Source organism: Ranitomeya variabilis, chromosome 3 (genome assembly GCF_051348905.1).
Source record: "Ranitomeya variabilis isolate aRanVar5 chromosome 3, aRanVar5.hap1, whole genome shotgun sequence".
Taxonomy (NCBI): domain Eukaryota; kingdom Metazoa; phylum Chordata; class Amphibia; order Anura; family Dendrobatidae; genus Ranitomeya; species Ranitomeya variabilis.
The window spans coordinates 403,018,041-403,035,524 of NC_135234.1; the positions used below are offsets into that span (position 1 = coordinate 403,018,041).

At 45.0% G+C, this 17,484-nt stretch overlaps 2 protein-coding genes across 4 annotated transcripts in view; one reads left to right on the forward strand and one right to left on the reverse strand.

Moving 5' to 3' along the window:
• LOC143816164 (uncharacterized) overlaps window positions 1-17,484 on the reverse strand; it is a 589,616-nt gene that overhangs the window by 170,788 nt on the left and 401,344 nt on the right. The window lies entirely within an intron of this gene.
• The window catches only part of MED13 (mediator complex subunit 13), a 136,196-nt gene that overhangs the window by 115,002 nt on the left and 3,710 nt on the right, over window positions 1-17,484 (forward strand). For all 3 annotated transcript variants that reach the window (XM_077296211.1, XM_077296213.1, XM_077296214.1), the window contains 8 exons: window positions 320-511; window positions 758-981; window positions 1,082-1,224; window positions 3,460-3,618; window positions 6,194-6,370; window positions 7,630-7,778; window positions 8,134-8,307; window positions 10,100-10,200. In XM_077296211.1, coding sequence (XP_077152326.1) covers window positions 320-511; window positions 758-981; window positions 1,082-1,224; window positions 3,460-3,618; window positions 6,194-6,370; window positions 7,630-7,778; window positions 8,134-8,307; window positions 10,100-10,200 — 1,319 coding nt within the window. The remainder of the gene's footprint in view (window positions 1-319; window positions 512-757; window positions 982-1,081; window positions 1,225-3,459; window positions 3,619-6,193; window positions 6,371-7,629; window positions 7,779-8,133; window positions 8,308-10,099; window positions 10,201-17,484) is intronic.

The following is a 17,484-nucleotide window of genomic DNA, read 5'->3' on the forward strand; positions in this document are numbered from 1 at the left end:
GAAAAAACAAAACTGTGGGATTGCACTTTTGGTTGCAATTTCACGCACTTGGATTTTTTTTCCTGTTTTCCTTTACACTACATGGTAAAACCAATGGTATCGTTCAAAAGTACAACTCGTCTTGCAAAAAAAAAAGCCCTCACATGGCCATATTGATGGAAAAATAAAAAGGTTATAGCTCTGGGAAGAAGGGGAGCAAAAAAACGAAACGCAAAAACGAAAAAGGGCTTCATCATGAAGTGGTTAAAATTTAGATTTTGTAAGTTGACATATTACAACTATTGGAAGGGGCTCTTAACATTTGCTTTCTCTTCCCTAGATTGTCCCATGCCAGTATCTTCTTCAACCAGTGAGACATGAGGACCGGCAGATTTACACCCAGCATTTGAAGTCCTTGGCTTTCTCAGTGTTTACCCAGTGCAGAAGACCACTTCCGTGCTCCACAAATGTGAAAACTTTAACTGGATTTGGCCCTGGTCTGGCTATTGAAAATTCTTTGAAAAGTCCAGAAGTACGTTTTACTTCCGTTAGTTTCCATGAAAGAAAGTTGCGAAGTTATACATCATAACAACCACAGACCGGCAATGTAGCCCAAATAACCCTGGTGATCCCTGTATTTTTACAATTCGCTTGTCAGCAATAAACTTTATATAGCATCTTTTATCGGTTATAAGCTTATTTTTTTTATTTATTTATAGAAATTTCGTTATTTCGTAAGTCGCCATATTGATGCATTTTTTTTTTTTTTTTTTTGCAGAGGCCGGAATGTATTAAACTTTACACACCACCGTTTATTTTGGCTCCAGTAAAAGACAAGCAGACAGAACTTGGTGAAACATTTGGAGAAGCTGGACAAAAATACAATGTTCTCTTCCTTGGTTACTGCTTATCTCATGATCAAAAATGGCTCCTAGCTTCTTGTACAGATCTCTACGGAGAGCTCTTGGAAACCTGCATCATCAACATTGATGTGCCAAACAGGTTAGGGAAATCGTATATTGTAGACTATATTCTAACCTACGTGTGTGTTTAAGTGTATCTTGCTAGAGGAAATGTTAAGTTGTTTGGCTTTAAATCACAGAGCTCGGCGGAAAAAAGGTTCTGCTCGCCGCAGTGGTCTCCAGAAGCTATGGGAATGGTGCCAAGGACTTGTACAGATGAGCTCCTTACCATGGAGAGTGGTCATTGGCCGTCTGGGAAGAATAGGGCACGGAGAGCTTAAAGGCAAGTGCAGAAGCGTTCGTAAACCTAAGATAAATATATTTATCATTGTACACAAATTGCCAGTGTTACCTTAACCCCTTAAAGACCCAGCCTGTTTTCACCTTTCTGACCCGGCCCATTTTTACAATTCTGACCACTGTCCCTTTGAGGTAATAACTCTGGAACGCTTCAACGGATCCCACTGATACTGAAAGTGTTTTCTCGTACCATATTGTACTTTATGATAGCAGTAAAATTTCCTTGATATGACTTGCGGTTTTTTGTAAAAAAAAAAAAACTGAAAATTTTTCCAACTTTTAATTTTTATACCCTTAAATCAGAGAGTTATATCGCACAAAATAGTTAATAAATAACATTTCCTAGATGTCTACTTTACATCAGCACAATTTTGGAACCAAATTTTTTTTGTTAGGAAGTTATAAGGGTTAAAAGTTGCCCAGCGATTTCTCAACAAATTTTACAAAACCATTGTTTTTAAGGACCACATCATATTTGAAGTCACTTTGAGGGGTCTATATGATGGAAAATAAACAAAAGTGACACCATTCTAAAAACTGCCCCCCTCAAGGTTCACAAAACCACATTCAAGAAGTTTATTAACCCTTCAGGTGCTTCACAGGAATTTTTAGAATGTTTTTTTTAAAAAAAAAAAATAACATTTTATTTTTTTCCACAAAACATTTACTTCAGATCCAATTTATTTTATTTTACCAAGGGTAACAGGAGACATTGCACCCCAAAAGTTGTTGTACAATTTGTCCTGAGTACGCTGATACCCCATATGTGGAGCGTTTATACCGCTCCGCGTTTGGTAAAATTGATAAAGCAGTTTTATTCTTTTGGTCAGTACGATTACAGCGATACCTCATTTATATCATTTTTTTATGTTTTGACACTTTTACATGCAATAAAAACATTTATAGAAAAAATAATTATTTTTGTATCGCTTTATTCTGAGAGCTATAACTTTATTTTTTTGCTGATGATGCTGTGTGATGGCTCGTTTTTTTTGCGGGACAAGACGACATTTTCAGCGGTACCATGTTTGTTTATATGTGTCTTTTTGATGGCGTGTTGTTCCACGTTTTGTTCGGCGGTATGATAAAGCATTGATTTTTTGCCTTGTTTTTTTTTTTTTTTTAATTTTATTTTTTATTAATGGTGTTCACTAAAGGGGTTAACCAGTGGGACATTTTTATAGGTCGGGTCTTTACGGACGCGGCGATACCAAATATGTGTACTTTTATTGGTTTTTATTATTATTTACATAAATGGATTTATTGGTAAAATATTTATTTATTTATTTGGGGATTTTTTTTTTTTTTTTTAACTTTATTAGATTGTCCCAGGTTGGGACATCACTATATAAGGTCAGATCGCTGATTGGACACTTTGCATAGCACTGTGTCAGATCAGCGATCGGACAGGCAGTGTAGGAGGCTTGCCGGCGTATGCTCTAAGCAGGCGCTCGCAAGCCACCTCACTCCAGGCCCCGGCAGGACCCCCGTGGCCATCTTGGAGCCGGGGGTCTCCATGGAGACCACAGGAACAACGCGATGATCGCGCTGTTCAAGTGGGAGAGCGCAGGGAGCCCCTGTCCCTGCGCGATTGTCATCTCTACCGCTGTCAGTACTGACAGCGGCATCAGAGGGGTTAAATGCCCACGATTGGTGTTAGTACCGATCGTGGGCATTGCGGCGGGGTGTCCGCTGTCACATACAGCTGACACCCACACACGATCACCGTGGCGCTCAGCGTGAGGCCGCGGTGATCGTGCCGCCGTACTAGCACTGCGCTGGTCAGAAATGCACCTCCCACAGCGCAGTACTAGTACGGCGGAGGTCGGGAAGGGGTTAAAAGTAAAAATACTGACTCAATGCATTGAGATTTTTGACCCTGCAAATGAATTCTGCCATGTTGTCATCTTGCGTGTTCATGGAGCTGTATCTGTCCGATTTCACACTTGTGAAACAGATCGTTCTCGCATCAGAAGACCCAATCCTATTGCCATAAATGAAGCAGTCAGTCCAGGTTGGGAGAGCCAGCAGTAGGGCTAGGGCTTACGATGCCAGAACAGTCCGTTTCATGAATGTGTGAAACCGGCCTTTGAACAAACAGATTTGTGCTGTTAAGCATTAACATGTATGTACCGTAATTGTGTCAGGATGGAAACATCCACAAATGTCAATCATAGTTACTTTTATGTGTCATGCAATTGTATTCTAATTTTTACAGATTGGAGTGGTCTACTGAGTAGACGCAATTTGCAGTCGCTGAGTAAGAGATTGAAGGATACGTGTCGAATGTGTGGCATATCGGCAGCGGATTCTCCCAGCATTCTTAGTGCTTGTTTGGTAGCCATGGAGCCACAGGGTTCATTTGTCATCATGCCAGGTATGTATCAAATAAAAACTCACACTGTTCATGTTATGTGATTTTATTCGTGTTGGATACAGATCTTTGAGTGTCGCCGGATTCCCCCCTCACCTGTTTCCCTGTATTCAATGAAGCTGATGGCTCCATAGCAAAATATATAGTGCATTTTCATGACTAATGGAAACTGGTTGTGCTGCCCATGGGAAGCAATAAGCTGCTTCTCTCCGCCTATGCTGGGAATTATAAGCTCTAAACAAAACATTTGAGTTCCTGACCCTAAAATATGTTGGAACTGTTGTGTTGGTAAAAGGGTAGAACTTTACGATCAGGCTTACAGCGCATTCAGATGAGTGTTACATGGATGTGCGCACTCCACACGACACGAGAGCACCCATACCCATTATAGCCAGTGCACATGGCCAATATTCCACACAAACCAATGGTCTACATTGGAAACAAATCAGTCTGCATTATTCTGCTCTGATTTACAGACTGGACTAGAGGATATAAATAACATGCAGGCCCTGCACATGGAGCCAGTCACGTCATGAATGTTTGTATGGCTGTCTGAACCTCACACAATTATGAAGATGGATAGGAAAGTCTCTTGGTATTCACTTCATCTTGCTAAGAACTCAGCTGCAGTACATGAGAACGGCCACTACACAAATGTGGAGCTGTGACGTTTTGGCTCTATACATCATGCACTTTGGTCAGTTGGAGGACCTGCTAACAGCTCCTTTGTGGGGGGGGGAATAAACCCTAAAGATAAGTCAAGAATACAGTAGTTTTTTCACAAGACATTCATCACGATTTACTATTCTTTCTCACTGTGTTTGAATTGAATGGAGCGGCATGGTTGCACATGATTGCTGCTGCCCCATCCAATGCTTTATGGCGATCAGATGGTTTCCATCACTCACTCTCCGACATGCCTGACTACACTGCTCTGTTCAACCCAAACACAATGTAGAAAATTGGGAGATTTGGACTCCTATCTGTATAAGACATTGGTCACCGTATCCTGTGGGGCAGATAATATTCCTTATTATGACACTCAGTGGATAGGTTTTAACTAGTGTTGAGCGATACCGTCCGATACTTGAAAGTATCGGTATCGGAAAGTATCGGCCGATACCGGCAAAGTATCGGATCTAATCCGATACCGATACCCGATACCAATACAAGTCAATGGGACTCAAGTATCGGACGGTATCCCTGATGGTTCCCAGGGTCTGAAGGAGAGGAAACTCTCCTTCAGGCCCTGGGATCCATATTAATGTGTAAAAGAAAGAATTAAAATAAAAAATATTGCTATACTCACCTCTCCGACGCAGCCTGGACCTCACCGAGGGAACCGGCAGCGTTCTTTGCTTAAAATGCGCGCGTTTACTTCCTTCCGTGACGTCACGGCTTGTGATTGGTCGCGTGCCGCCCATGTGGCCGCGACGCGACCAATCACAGCAAGCCGTGACGTAATTTCAGGTCCTGTATGCCTAATTCTGCATTCAGGACCTGAAATTACGTCACGGCTTGCTGTGATTGGTCGCGTCGCGGTCACATGGGCGGCACGCAACCAATCACAAGCCGTGACGTAATTTTAAAATGCGTGCGTTTCCTGCCTCCCGTGACGTCACGGCTTGTGATTGGTTGCGTCACCCATGTGACCGCGACGCGACCAATCACAAGCCGGAACGTAATTTTAAAATCCTGAATGCCTAGAATTAGGCATTGAGGACCTGAAAATTACGTCACAGCTTGCTGTGATTGGTCGCGTCGCGGCCACATGGGCGGCACGCGACCAATCACAAGCCGTGACGTCACGGAAGGAAATAAACGCGCGCATTTTAAGCAAAGAACGCTGCCGGTTCCCTTGGTGAGGTCCAGGCTGCGTCGGAGAGGTGAGTATAGCAATATTTTTTATTTTAATTCTTTATTTTACACATTAATGTTGTTTCGATACCAATACCCGATACCACAAAAGTATCGGATCTCGGTATCGGAATTCCGATACCCGCAAGTATCGGCCGATACCCGATACTTGCGGTATCGGAATGCTCAACACTAGTTTTAACCAAAGCCTGCTGTTAAGATCTGATCATGTTAACATAATTTATAGCAAAAAATATACATGTGCATTTATTTCACAAATCTGCTAGCATTCTGCAACATACTATGAAGTGTGGCCTGCAGTACGTCTGTGTATGGTTCTGTTCACACTAGAGCTAATGCGGTCTTTAATCTTTAAAGGGTCTCTGTCAGCGCAGAATGACAGATGAAACTAAGTACAAGCGCTCGGGGCTTTACGGCGAGCCAATAATTTATATACACCTTCCCACCTGCTTGGTTTCCATCTTTCTCCAAGCTCTGGCTTCATAGAGCTAGGAAATGGTGGAGATCGATGGAAAACAATCAGATGAGAAGGTGTATATAAATGATTGGCCCCGCTGTGATGCACCGCGCGTCTGGACTTGGTTTGAATAGTTATTCTGTGCTGAGAGTCCCTTTTAAATACCTGATGAAGCTTGTTTGTAATCACTTTTTTACTTTGTACGTAGTATTTAATACATGTATATTACTTTTTATTTTCCAGATTCTGTGTCAACTGGTTCTGTCTTTGGACGTAGCACTACATTAACCATGCAAACTTCACAACTAAATACACCGCAGGACACCTCCTGCACTCATATTCTGGTTTTCCCTACATCCGCGCATGTGCAAGTGGCGACTGTAAATAACACCAATGAGAATATTTTCAGTACAAATAACGGTGAGTATTTGGCTTCTTTGCCCTTTTTAATATGCATCATCCTCCACAGTGTGGCACCATCCTTGTTCACTAGATGAACTTGTAGACATCCGTAAACCATGTATGGAAAGGTTACTATTAAGCAGGATGTCTATTTTATTTATTTATTTTCTTCCACTTTTATAAGATATTCAAAAGGTCCTGCGTACCCCAGTTCTCTGCAGACCAGCTTTACATGCAGCTTTGAGTTCGCAGGAGGTTAACGCTTTAGAATAGTCATGTCTGTTGGTTTAACCCTTAACATTAAGCTGACCATATCTTCAAAAGCACCTTTATAAATAAAAGGGGATTCACTAAAGGCCCCGTCTCACTTAGCGACGCTAAAGCGATCCCCGACAACGATACGACCTGTCAGGGATCGTTGCTGCGTCGCTATGTGGTCGCTGGTGAGATGTCAAACAGTGAGATCTTCCCAAGGATCCCTGCTGCGATCTCACTGTTTGACATCTCACCAGCGACCTGTAGTGACCTGTACAACGATGTCACATGGGAGCTATTATGATGATTCAGTGTCTGAGTCGTCAACGAGGTCGTTGGTAAGGTGTCAAACACAGCGATGTGTGCTACCCAGCGGGACCTCAACGATCAAAAAAAGGTCCAGGCCATTCCGACACGACCAGCGATCTCACAGCAGGGGCCTGGTCGCTGCTACGTGTCACACATAGCGAGATCGCTACTGAGGTCGCTGTTGCGTCACAAAACTTGTGACTCAGCAGCGATCTCGCTAGCGATCTCGCTTAGTGAGACGGGGGCTTAAGACTGGCGTTGTGTGCTCCAGTGATAATTGAAGGGTTTAATGGAATGCGGTGCATGACGCTTAATGAATTTTACTCCTCTTTTAACTGTCGACCACTGCTGCAAGAAATGTAGTAAGTTAACGCCACTTTCGTGGTATAAATTGTGATGAATTTAACGGTCAAGTGTAGCCACATCCTGTCCCACCCATATTTGTGTACCTGGCCAGGACTGTCCTGTGAACATCAAATGTTGCAATATTTTTGTTTTCTTTTCTTTTTTTGTCTGGTAAAAAAAACCAAAAACATTACTGTGACCTAAGGTGTTTTATGCCAGAATTCTGGCATAATCATCTTTATGAATCTCCCCCCAGTGTTTCTATACCTGGATTTTACAAAGTTATGAAATTTTCTTACTTTCTGTTTGTGTTGTATTGTGACCAAGGCTCATTTTTGTTTTTATCCCCCTGTCCTTCCCTACTACAGATGGATCAGATGGCATGGGAATTTTTGATGTGCTTGATACACCTGAAGACTTGGATCCAGATCTTATAAACATTTTTCCTGCATCTCCCAGTGGATCCCCAGGCCATTCTCCTGGATCTCATTACCCCCATGGAGGTGATGTTGGCAAGGTGAATAATCATTTACATTGTTGGAATACAATTTTGTGTTAATTCTAAAACGGACAATATTAATGTTTCCTATTACCAGTTAGTAATTAGTATATCAGCATAATATTGATTACACCAACCAGACAACTAATTCTGAACAGCAAAAAACAACTTCCTATCTGGCTATTGAAGAGCCTATCAAGGAGCTGTGATAATGGTGGTAAGGATGAAGGCACTATATACATCACTCAAGAATATAACGTTGCTCCTCTGTAATGTCACACGTCATGCTCTGACACCGCTAGGTCATTTTTGGTAACTCCTTTAGCAACAGTTTTCACTATCTTCATGTATAATTTCTATATAATTTTTTTAGGGTCAGGGAACTGATCGACTACTGTCTACAGAATCTCATGATGAAGTGACCAACATTTTACAACAACCCTTGGCGCTAGGTTACTTTGTTTCAACTGCCAAAGCTGGTCCATTGCCTGACTGGTTTTGGTCAGCATGTCCTCAAGCACAAAATCAGTGCCCACTGTTTCTTAAGGTAAATGACTGTCAAATTGGTGATATTTTACATGTCCATGAAGGAGGTTGTTGAGGATTTGGACAAAAGTCTGCAGTCACGCAGACTGCTGAATCGTGATAGTGTGCACTGTGCAAGCAGCTATGATTCCCTTCCATTCCCAGTGTGAGCAGGCAGCCATGTGATCGCATATAAGCGATCTGTGTACGTGCGGTCATGTGCCGATTAGACTGGTTTGGCTTCTCTCAGTAAAAGTGAATGCAAGTATGCAAATCGCATAGATGCAGGCTCATGATTGCTTACTGGAATCATGATGGTTTGCCCACCGCATGCTGTCCCGATTCTGCAGTCACTTATAGTGACTGTAGAGTTTTTTCCCAAGCCTGCACAACTCCTTGACATATACATATTTTGTATGTGTAATCTATCTATCTATCCTTCCTGACTAAAATGACTGTAAATGTTGGAATGTGAAATCCGTAAATTTCCAGTTAACGTAACTTTGCTTCTTTCAATATTCTAAAATTCTAAGCAGCTCCTGTACTCGTATGGAGATGCCTCAAATTATCACTTTTTTAGAGAACTGTCTGCCATGTCACATTTTACTACTTTGCTCTTGAATAAGCTTTTTCTTTTTTTCCTTCGGTCTTTTTAGCAATTTTTTCTTCTTCTTTTGCATACACTTCTATTTTTGGCTCATAAAAATGAACATATCATTGCAGTCTGAGCCTCAAAAGTGGTGCTTGACATATGCCCCAAACCATGCCATTATACGGCATGAAACGGATGCATGCCTCTTTCTCAACACCTGCTTGGAAAGTCTTGCTGTTTTTGTTTTGCATATCCTGCTTAATATTTATTTCTAGAATTCGACCTTTTTCTTTTGACTCTGCAAAAACTCTTACTGTTTCTCTTATTCATTCTCGTCTGGACTATTGTAACTCTCTACTAATCTGCCTCCCTCTTACCAAACTCTCCCCACTCCAATCTGTCCTGAATGCTGCAGCCAGGATCATATTCCTCCGTTATTCCTATGCCTCTACCCTGTGCCAGTCACTACACTGGTTACCCATCCACTCCAGAATCCAGTACAAACTTATCACTCTCACCCACAAAGCACTCCATGGCTCGGCACCACCCTAGATCTCCTCCCTCGTCTCTTGTCTACCACCCTACCCGTGCCCTCCGTTCTAATGACCGGAGGCTAATATCCTCAATAATCAGAACCACCCACTCCCATCTACAAGATTTTTTTCACGTGCTGCACCAATTTTTTGGAATACACTACCCAGGTTAAAACAATTAATCCCCAATCCCCACAGTTTTAAGCGTGCCCTAAAAATGCATTTCTTCAGACTGGCCTACCGCCTCAACACTTTAACTATCCCTGTGTTGCCCATTCAAAATTTTTACCATAACCAGGTTCCCCGTATCATGTTCTTATACGCTTTATGCAGTTAATAGCCCTCTGTGTCTGTACTGTTACATACTTGGGCCGATAACCGGTTCATGCAGCATTACATGATCACCCGATTTCTTACACTATGGCTGGTCCAAGCAATGAAAGAAATTGTTACCATCCACCTCTCGTGTCTCCCCTTTTCCTCATAGATTGTAAGCTTGCGGGCAGGGCCCTCGTTCCTCTTGGTATCTGTTGATCTATGTGTGTGTTGTTATGCTGTAATGTCTATTGTCTGTACACGTCCCCTCTAAAATGTAAAATGCTGCAGAATATGTTGGCACTATAGAAATAAGATGTATTATTATTAATAAAATAGAAATAAATGGTGAACATTGTGCTTTTGGGTTTTAGGCCTCTCTGCACCTTCATGTGCCTTCAGTGCAATCAGATGAGTTGCTGCACAGCAAACACTCACACCCACTGGATTCAAATCAGACTTCAGATGTCCTCAGGTATGGAACTGGCTCTGTGCATTGTTATACCTGTTATAGTTGAGATTTGGGGATATGCCGTAGTGCTTGAAGAAGTTTCCTAGTTTATGCATAGATGTGACCTAAAATAACATCAGAATTTCACACAAGTCTGCAAAATAGATAAAGGACAAAATCAAACAAATTATAAAACCTATTAGTTTTTGTCATTTTTTGATAAGGAAAATGATCCAAAGGCATGCCTGTGAGTGGCAAAAAGTACATAAATTTATAGGATTAGCAGAATTTGAACTTGAAATTAGAGTCTGGTGTTGTCATCCCATCCATTTGAAAATCATGCCTGATTGTACAACCTGCTTTCTTTAAAGAACTGGGTTCTATGAAAATTTGATCTTAAAAACACATTTACATGTTTGAAGGAATGGTTTTGTAAACTTCTACAACCTGATTTGTATCAAAATGTGTCTGTGCCATGACACACACTTCTACAGAGTTTGGACTCCCCCCAATCCAGTCAGTTTTTGTAGAAATGCATGAAATTCAAGACCAATAATGCCATCCACAGGAATGTTTGATCAACAAAGATAACTCCAAGATCATATAATAGTTCGAGAGAATACAAAGAAACCCAAGGTAGCCTATAAGCAACTAAAGGCCTCTCTCACATTAGCTATTGTTAATGTCTGAAACCACCTTCAGGAGGACACTGAACAATAATGGTGTGCATGGTAGGATTGCAAGGAGAAAGCCACTGGTCTCCAAAAGGAACATTGCTGCCCGTATGCAGTTTGCTAAAGACCATCTTGGATAGCCAGAAGGCTATTGGAACAGTATTTTTGGGAAGGATGAGACCAAAATAAAGCCTTTTAGTTTAAATGCTAAGTGTTGTGTTTTTTGGAGAAAAAAAAAACCAAACCAATTCCAGCATAAAAACTGGTATGATCTGTGATTCGTGATGGTAGTATCGTGGTTTTCTCTATCGCCTCTCATTGGGGGACACAGGAACCATGGGTGTATGCTGCTGCCACTAGGAGGCTGACACTATGCACAAAAAAAGTTAGCTCCTCCTCTGCAGTGTACACCCCACCGACTGGCATTAAGCACTTCAGTTTAGCTTAGTGTCAGTAGGAGGTGGACACGGGTCTTTCATTAGACCCTTATCTACCTCAATGTGCGTCGTTTTCTTTCAGGTTTTTTCCGGAAGGGATACAGGGTGAACAGTCAAACCTGTATTCCCACAAGGCAGACTATGAGTACGGCATGTACTGCCATGCCATATCCTCATGGATCCCTCACCAGGACCAAGATCCTAGCACACAAGCGTGCTCAGAAGTCCGGTCCTGGCTCCGTCCCCCACCCACTCGCCCACCAGAGCCTGTCGGTTGGAGGAGACGAGGACGTCCATCAGCAGCTCCCATGGACGTCTGATACCTTCCCAAGGTTTGAGGTTAGTAATGGACGGCGTGGGATGTTTTCAAGTGAGTATTCCCAGATCCCCTCCTCTAGTCCCGGGGGGTCCCTTGGGTTCTCCTTTTTGCTCCCCATTCCAAAAGGGGTCTCAGGAGTGGGCAGGGCTCATCGCTGCTTTTGCAGCACCTTTCTCTGCGCCCTGCGCGGTGGCCTCATAGGCAGCTGCGCCGTGTTCCCTGCGAACAGTTTCATCCGACGCGGCGGACTTTCTGACAGCCGTGCTTCCTCCTGCGCTTCACCGCCGCGGCCCTCTCCGGCGGTTGCCGTTTTCCTAATTTAGGCCCCGGCTTCCTCCGGGTCCTACTTCTGGCAATACGCTAGCTTGCGGACGCGCGTCTTTATTCTGACGACCTTGCAGGCTGCAGCGCTGCTGCGCCGCGGCACGGTCGCCGGTTCCTAATTTAGGCCCCGGCTTCCCCGGAGCCTACATCCGGCAACGCGCTAACCTTATGCCTCGCTCCTTCCTTCTGATGCGACGGTCTGGCAGCTGCCGCGCCACTCTTCCGCTGTACGGCGCTGGCGCCACGGCACTCTCCGGCGGTCACCGGTTACTAATTTAGGCCCCGGTTTTTCTCTGGGCCTACTTCCGGTGACGCCGCTCCGCCCACTTCCTCCTTTACTCGGGAGGGCTTTTCTCCCGCCCGACCATCTCCCATGACTTGGCGTTGCTCCGCCCACCGGCGCCATCTTAGTACTCCTAACGCACATCGCTTAGACATGTGCGCCGCAGGAGAGGACTACGGTTCCAGCTTCCCTTGGCTGGACTTCTGCAGATCCGCATCCCTTTCACGAAAGACTGATTGCCCTGTGGGACCATCTACAGCTGTGCGGCGTCTTCCGTCAGGACATTGGGGGACACAGCAATTTCATCAGCCGTGAGTAGCTCTGCACTGCAGACTGACACCCCCCTCTGCCCACCTGTCCCCTAACCCTCTGGCATTTTCTTCAGGGACCCTCTCAAAATGTCTACCTCTAAAGGGGGCCGCTCTCATCCTCCTACTTCTTCCTCTTCTGCCTTAGTTAAGTACTTTGCATGTTCGTCTTGTAGCTGCAAACTTCCCTCAGGTCAGTCCTCTCCCCTCTGTCAGGCCTTCAGCAACTCGATTGCTCCCACCTCCCAGGATCCCCCGGCCAATCCGCCCGAGAGTGATACCCCCATCCCAGGCTGGGCTTCCTCTCTGTCACAATCGGTGGCCAATCTAACACGGGTGTCTCAAACTCTGGTGTCCATTCTAGATCGATTACCTCTGCAGACCCCCGCAGTAGCCAGCGGGTGGCAGGAGCCTCCATCCGAGCCCTCCAGGATAAGCCGCAAAAGGTCCAGACAGGAACGACGGTCTGAGTCCTCTTCTCGCTCCATCTCGCCACTCGGTCCTCCTCTGCGGTCGGCGTCCTCCCGATCCTCCTCCCCTGAGTCAGGCGAGGCGTTCTCTGATGCGCCCTCGGAGGATATTTCGGAGCTGGATTCTAACCAAATCGCTACCATGAGGGATATGGTCCAGAATCTCATTGGAGCAATAAACCAAACCTGTGGCATCAAGGATCCCTCTACGGAACCCACAGACCAGGCGGTTTCGTTTAGACGGGCTAAACCACCTTCCAAGTTTTTCGCTCCTCACCCTGAATTCGAGGAGATCATGAACAGAGAAAGAGAGAACCCGACCAGACGTTTTCAGAGGGGAAAACGACTTGGTGTTTTATATCCCTTTTCTCCAGAACTTATCGCCAATTGGACTGTTTCTCCCTCGGTGGACCCCCCAGTTTCCAGGCTGTCCACCAACACGGTGCTTCCACTCTCCGGCGGAGCATCGCTGAAGGATTCTAACGATAGAGTCATAGAATCCTTCGCCAAGTCTTCCTTTGAAGCGGCTGCAGCTGCTCTATGTCCAGCTTTTGCTCCCACTCGGGTTTCAAAATCTATATCCAAATGGGCCAAAGAACTCCGTCGAGGCATCCTGGACGGGGCCCCACCCGAACAGCTAGCGGAACTTGCCATCCAGATTTCTCACGCAGGTGAATACCTGGTCTCCGCTTCTCTGGATGCCGCGTCTTGTGCGGCTCAGGCATCCAGCAATGCTGTTGCCATCCGTCGGACCGTTTGGCTCAAGGCCTGGCAAGGCGGACTTGTCTTCCAAAAAGTCCCTTACTAGCTTACCTTTTCAAGGCTCACGTCTCTTTGGTTCTAAGCTGGACCAAATCATTAAAGGGAACCTGTCCCCCCCCCCCCCCCCCAGGCGTTTTTAACTAAAAGCGCCACCTTGTGTAGCAGTAATGCTGCATTCTGACAAGGTGGCTCTTTTAGTTCTGTGTGCTGTAACTGCCGAAATAATCAGTTTTATAATTTGTCCAAAATACCTTGTCTTCAGACAAGGTGGCAGGCCTTTCCCCCCTGCTTTAGACGCCACACAGCTGTCACTCACATCTTCTTGGCGCCGGGCGCCGCCTCTTCACCACTGTTTTGATATAATGGGGCGCCTGCGCTCTTTTCTCCTGCCTTGGGCAGGCGCAGTGAGCGCTGGCCGTCTGTCCTCTGTGCGTACGTATGCCCTGCCTGTGAATCCCAGCACCGCAGTGTCTTATGATTTATTTATACTACGGGGCTGGGATTCCTGGGCATGCGCATTGCGTGTCTAAGCCTCTCACTCTCTCCCATCGCCTGCTACACACACACACACACACACACACACACACACACACACACACACACACACACACACACACACACACACACACACACACACACACATATACACACACACCAGCTGTGAGGAGTTGGCAAGGTTTAAGGCGATTGCACGGAGGAGGGATCACCTGAGGATGCACACGCTGTAGCAGGCGGTGGGAGAGGGTGAGAGGCTTAGACGCAATGCGCATGCCCATGATCCAGGCTCGGAAGCCTTCGTCTTCCAGGATCTACTACCGTACCTGGAAGGCCTACTTCCGTTGGTGCGAGTCCAACCACGTTCCATCTTTGTCCTTTTCCCTGCCTTCCATCTTGGCCTTCCTTCAGGCAGGACTGGATTCGGGCCTTGGTCTTAGTTCCCTAAAGGGCCAGGTTTCTGCGCTCTCCATCCTTTTTCAGAAGACTTTATCTTCTCGGCCACAGGTTAAGACCTTCCTTCAAGGAGCAGCCCATGCTGTCCCTCCGTATAGGTCCCCGGTGGATTCATGGGATTTAAATCTAGTCCTGGACGTTCTGAGGGTTTCCCCATTTGAGCCTCTCGGAGATTCCCATCAGTTCTTTCGTGGAAGGTGGCCTTTCTTGTGGCCATCACTTCTATCCGCCGCGTTTCCGAGTTGGCGGCCCTCTCTTGCCGACCTCCGTTCTTGGTCATTCACCAGGACAAGGTAGTCCTCAGGCTTCCGCCTTCCTAAGGTGGTTTCCACCTTCCACCTCAACGAGGACATCGTTCTACCTTCTTTTTGTCCAGCTCAGACTCATCCTCTGGAGCGATCGTTGAACAAGCTGCACCTAGTCAGGGCAGTGAGGATCTACCTGGATAGAACGTCCGCTTTCCGGAAGACAGAGATTCTTTTTTCGTCATTCCTGATAGCACGCGTAGAGGCCTACCGGCTTCTAAGGCGACTATTGCTCGCTGGATCAGAACAGCAATTCTGGAGACTTACCGGGCCAAGAACAGAGTGCCCCCTCCTGGGATAAAGGCCCACTCTACCCGGGCAGTTGGTGCCTCCTGGGCGGTACACCACAGGGCTTCCGCACTACAGCTTTGCAAAGCGGCAACCTGGTCTTCCATCCACACGTTCGCCAAATTTTACAGGGTCCATACCTACGCCTAGGCAGAAGGATCTTGCAGGCGGCAGTGGTGAGTCCTCTGACCTGATGGAAGTCCGTTTTTCCTACCCTAGGGACTACTTTGGGATGTCCCATGGTTCCTGTGTCCCCCAATGAGAGGCGATAGAGAAAACAGGATTTTTGGTTGCTTACCGTAAAATCTGTTTTTCGGAGCCTCCATTGGGGGACACAGCACCCTCCCATGTTATTCAGTTTCTGTTCTTACGTTTACAGTTCTCATGTTTGTGGTTATGTTGTTCAACCTTCTTGTTTTTCTCCCACTGCTTTCTCTGTAACTGAAGTGCTTAATGCCAGTCGGTGGGGTGTACACTGCAGAGGAGGAGCTAACTTTTTTTGTGCATAGTGTCAGCCTCCTAGTGGCAGCAGCATACACCCATGGTTCCTGTGTCCCCCAATGGAGGCTCCAAGAAACAGATTTTACGGTAAGCAACCAAATATCCTATTTTACTCTGTGTTTCTGCATCTTGAGAATGTAGATCCTGCAGCAAGCCAATAATCCAAATCACACAATTGGTTGAACAAAAGAATGGTTAAAGGGAATGTCAGCAAGTTTTTGCTACCTCATTTGAGAGCAATATGATGTGGGCAAAGAGACCCCGAGTCCAATGATTTATCACTTAGTTTACTGGGTGCAGAACATGCCCCCCCAAAAAAAAAAAAAAATTGTGGAATTGCATTTTTTTTAATGCAATTTCATTGCACTTTGAATTTTTTTTCCCCGTTTTCCAGTACACAATACGGTAAAATTAATGGTTCCGTTCAAAAGTACAACTCGACCCGCAAAAAACAAGCCCTCACATGGCCATATTGACGGAAAAATAACAGGTACATCTCCTAGAAGACGGGGAGCAAAAAATGGACATGCAAGAACAGAAATACCCCTGGTTCTTAAGAGGTTAATAAATGACACATCGTTAAATTCGGTGTTTTAAACCCGATCTCATGCTGTCCTCAAATTACATAGCAAACACCTGCTGACAGATTCTATTTTAAAGAAAAATAAAATTTTGTAATGTCCAAGTCCTGACCTTAATCCTGTAGGAATGATATGGAAAGATCTGAGCAGCTCATGGGAGACAACCCATCAACATAAGTGGCGAAACAGTTTTGTACTGAGGGGTGGACTAAAATTCTGCAAACTGATGTTTGGGATTAATCAGTACTGGACATATATAAATGCAGTTATTGCTGCACAAAGAGCTTTACACAAGATACTGAAAGCAAAGGTTCACTTATTTTTGTCCCTCAGACATGTATTATTGAATAATTTTTCTCAAATTAAAAAATAAAAGACAAATACACTGTGTGCAGAATTATTAGGCAAGTTGTATTTTGCTCACATGATACTTTTTACACATGTTGTCCTACTCCAAGCTGTTCAGTCTTGAGAGCCAACTACCAGTTAAGTAAATCAGGTGATGTGTATCTCTCTAATGAGGAGGGGTGTTGTCTAATGACATCAAAACCCTATATAAGGTATACTTAATTATTAGGCAACTTCCTTTCCTTTGGCAAAATGGGTCGGAAGAGAGATTTGAAGGGCTCTGAAAAGTCCAAAATTGTGAGATGTCTTGCAGAGGGATGCAGCAGTCTTGGAATTGCCAAACTTTTGAAGCGTGATCACCGAACAATCAAGCATTTCATGGCAAATAGCCAACAGGGTCGCAAGAAGCGTGTTAGGGTATGTTTCCACGTTCAGGATTGCATCAGTCTTTGGTCAGGATTTTATGCAAGTAAAATCCTGACCAAAACTGCACCTGAGGTCACTGGCAGGTCACCTGTGGTGTACCTGCGTGTTTTGCTCATAGTAGCAACATGCAGCGTTTTGAAAAAACGCACAACGCATGCGTTTTCGCGGCAAAAACGCATGCGTTTTTAAACGCATAGTGGAGTCTGGATTTCATAAAATCCCATCCACTATGCTGTAACATCTGGACGCTGCGTTTTTGACGCAGCAGAAAAACGCAGCGTCAAAAACGCAGCGTTTCCTGAACGTGGAAACATACCCTTAGGCAAAAAAG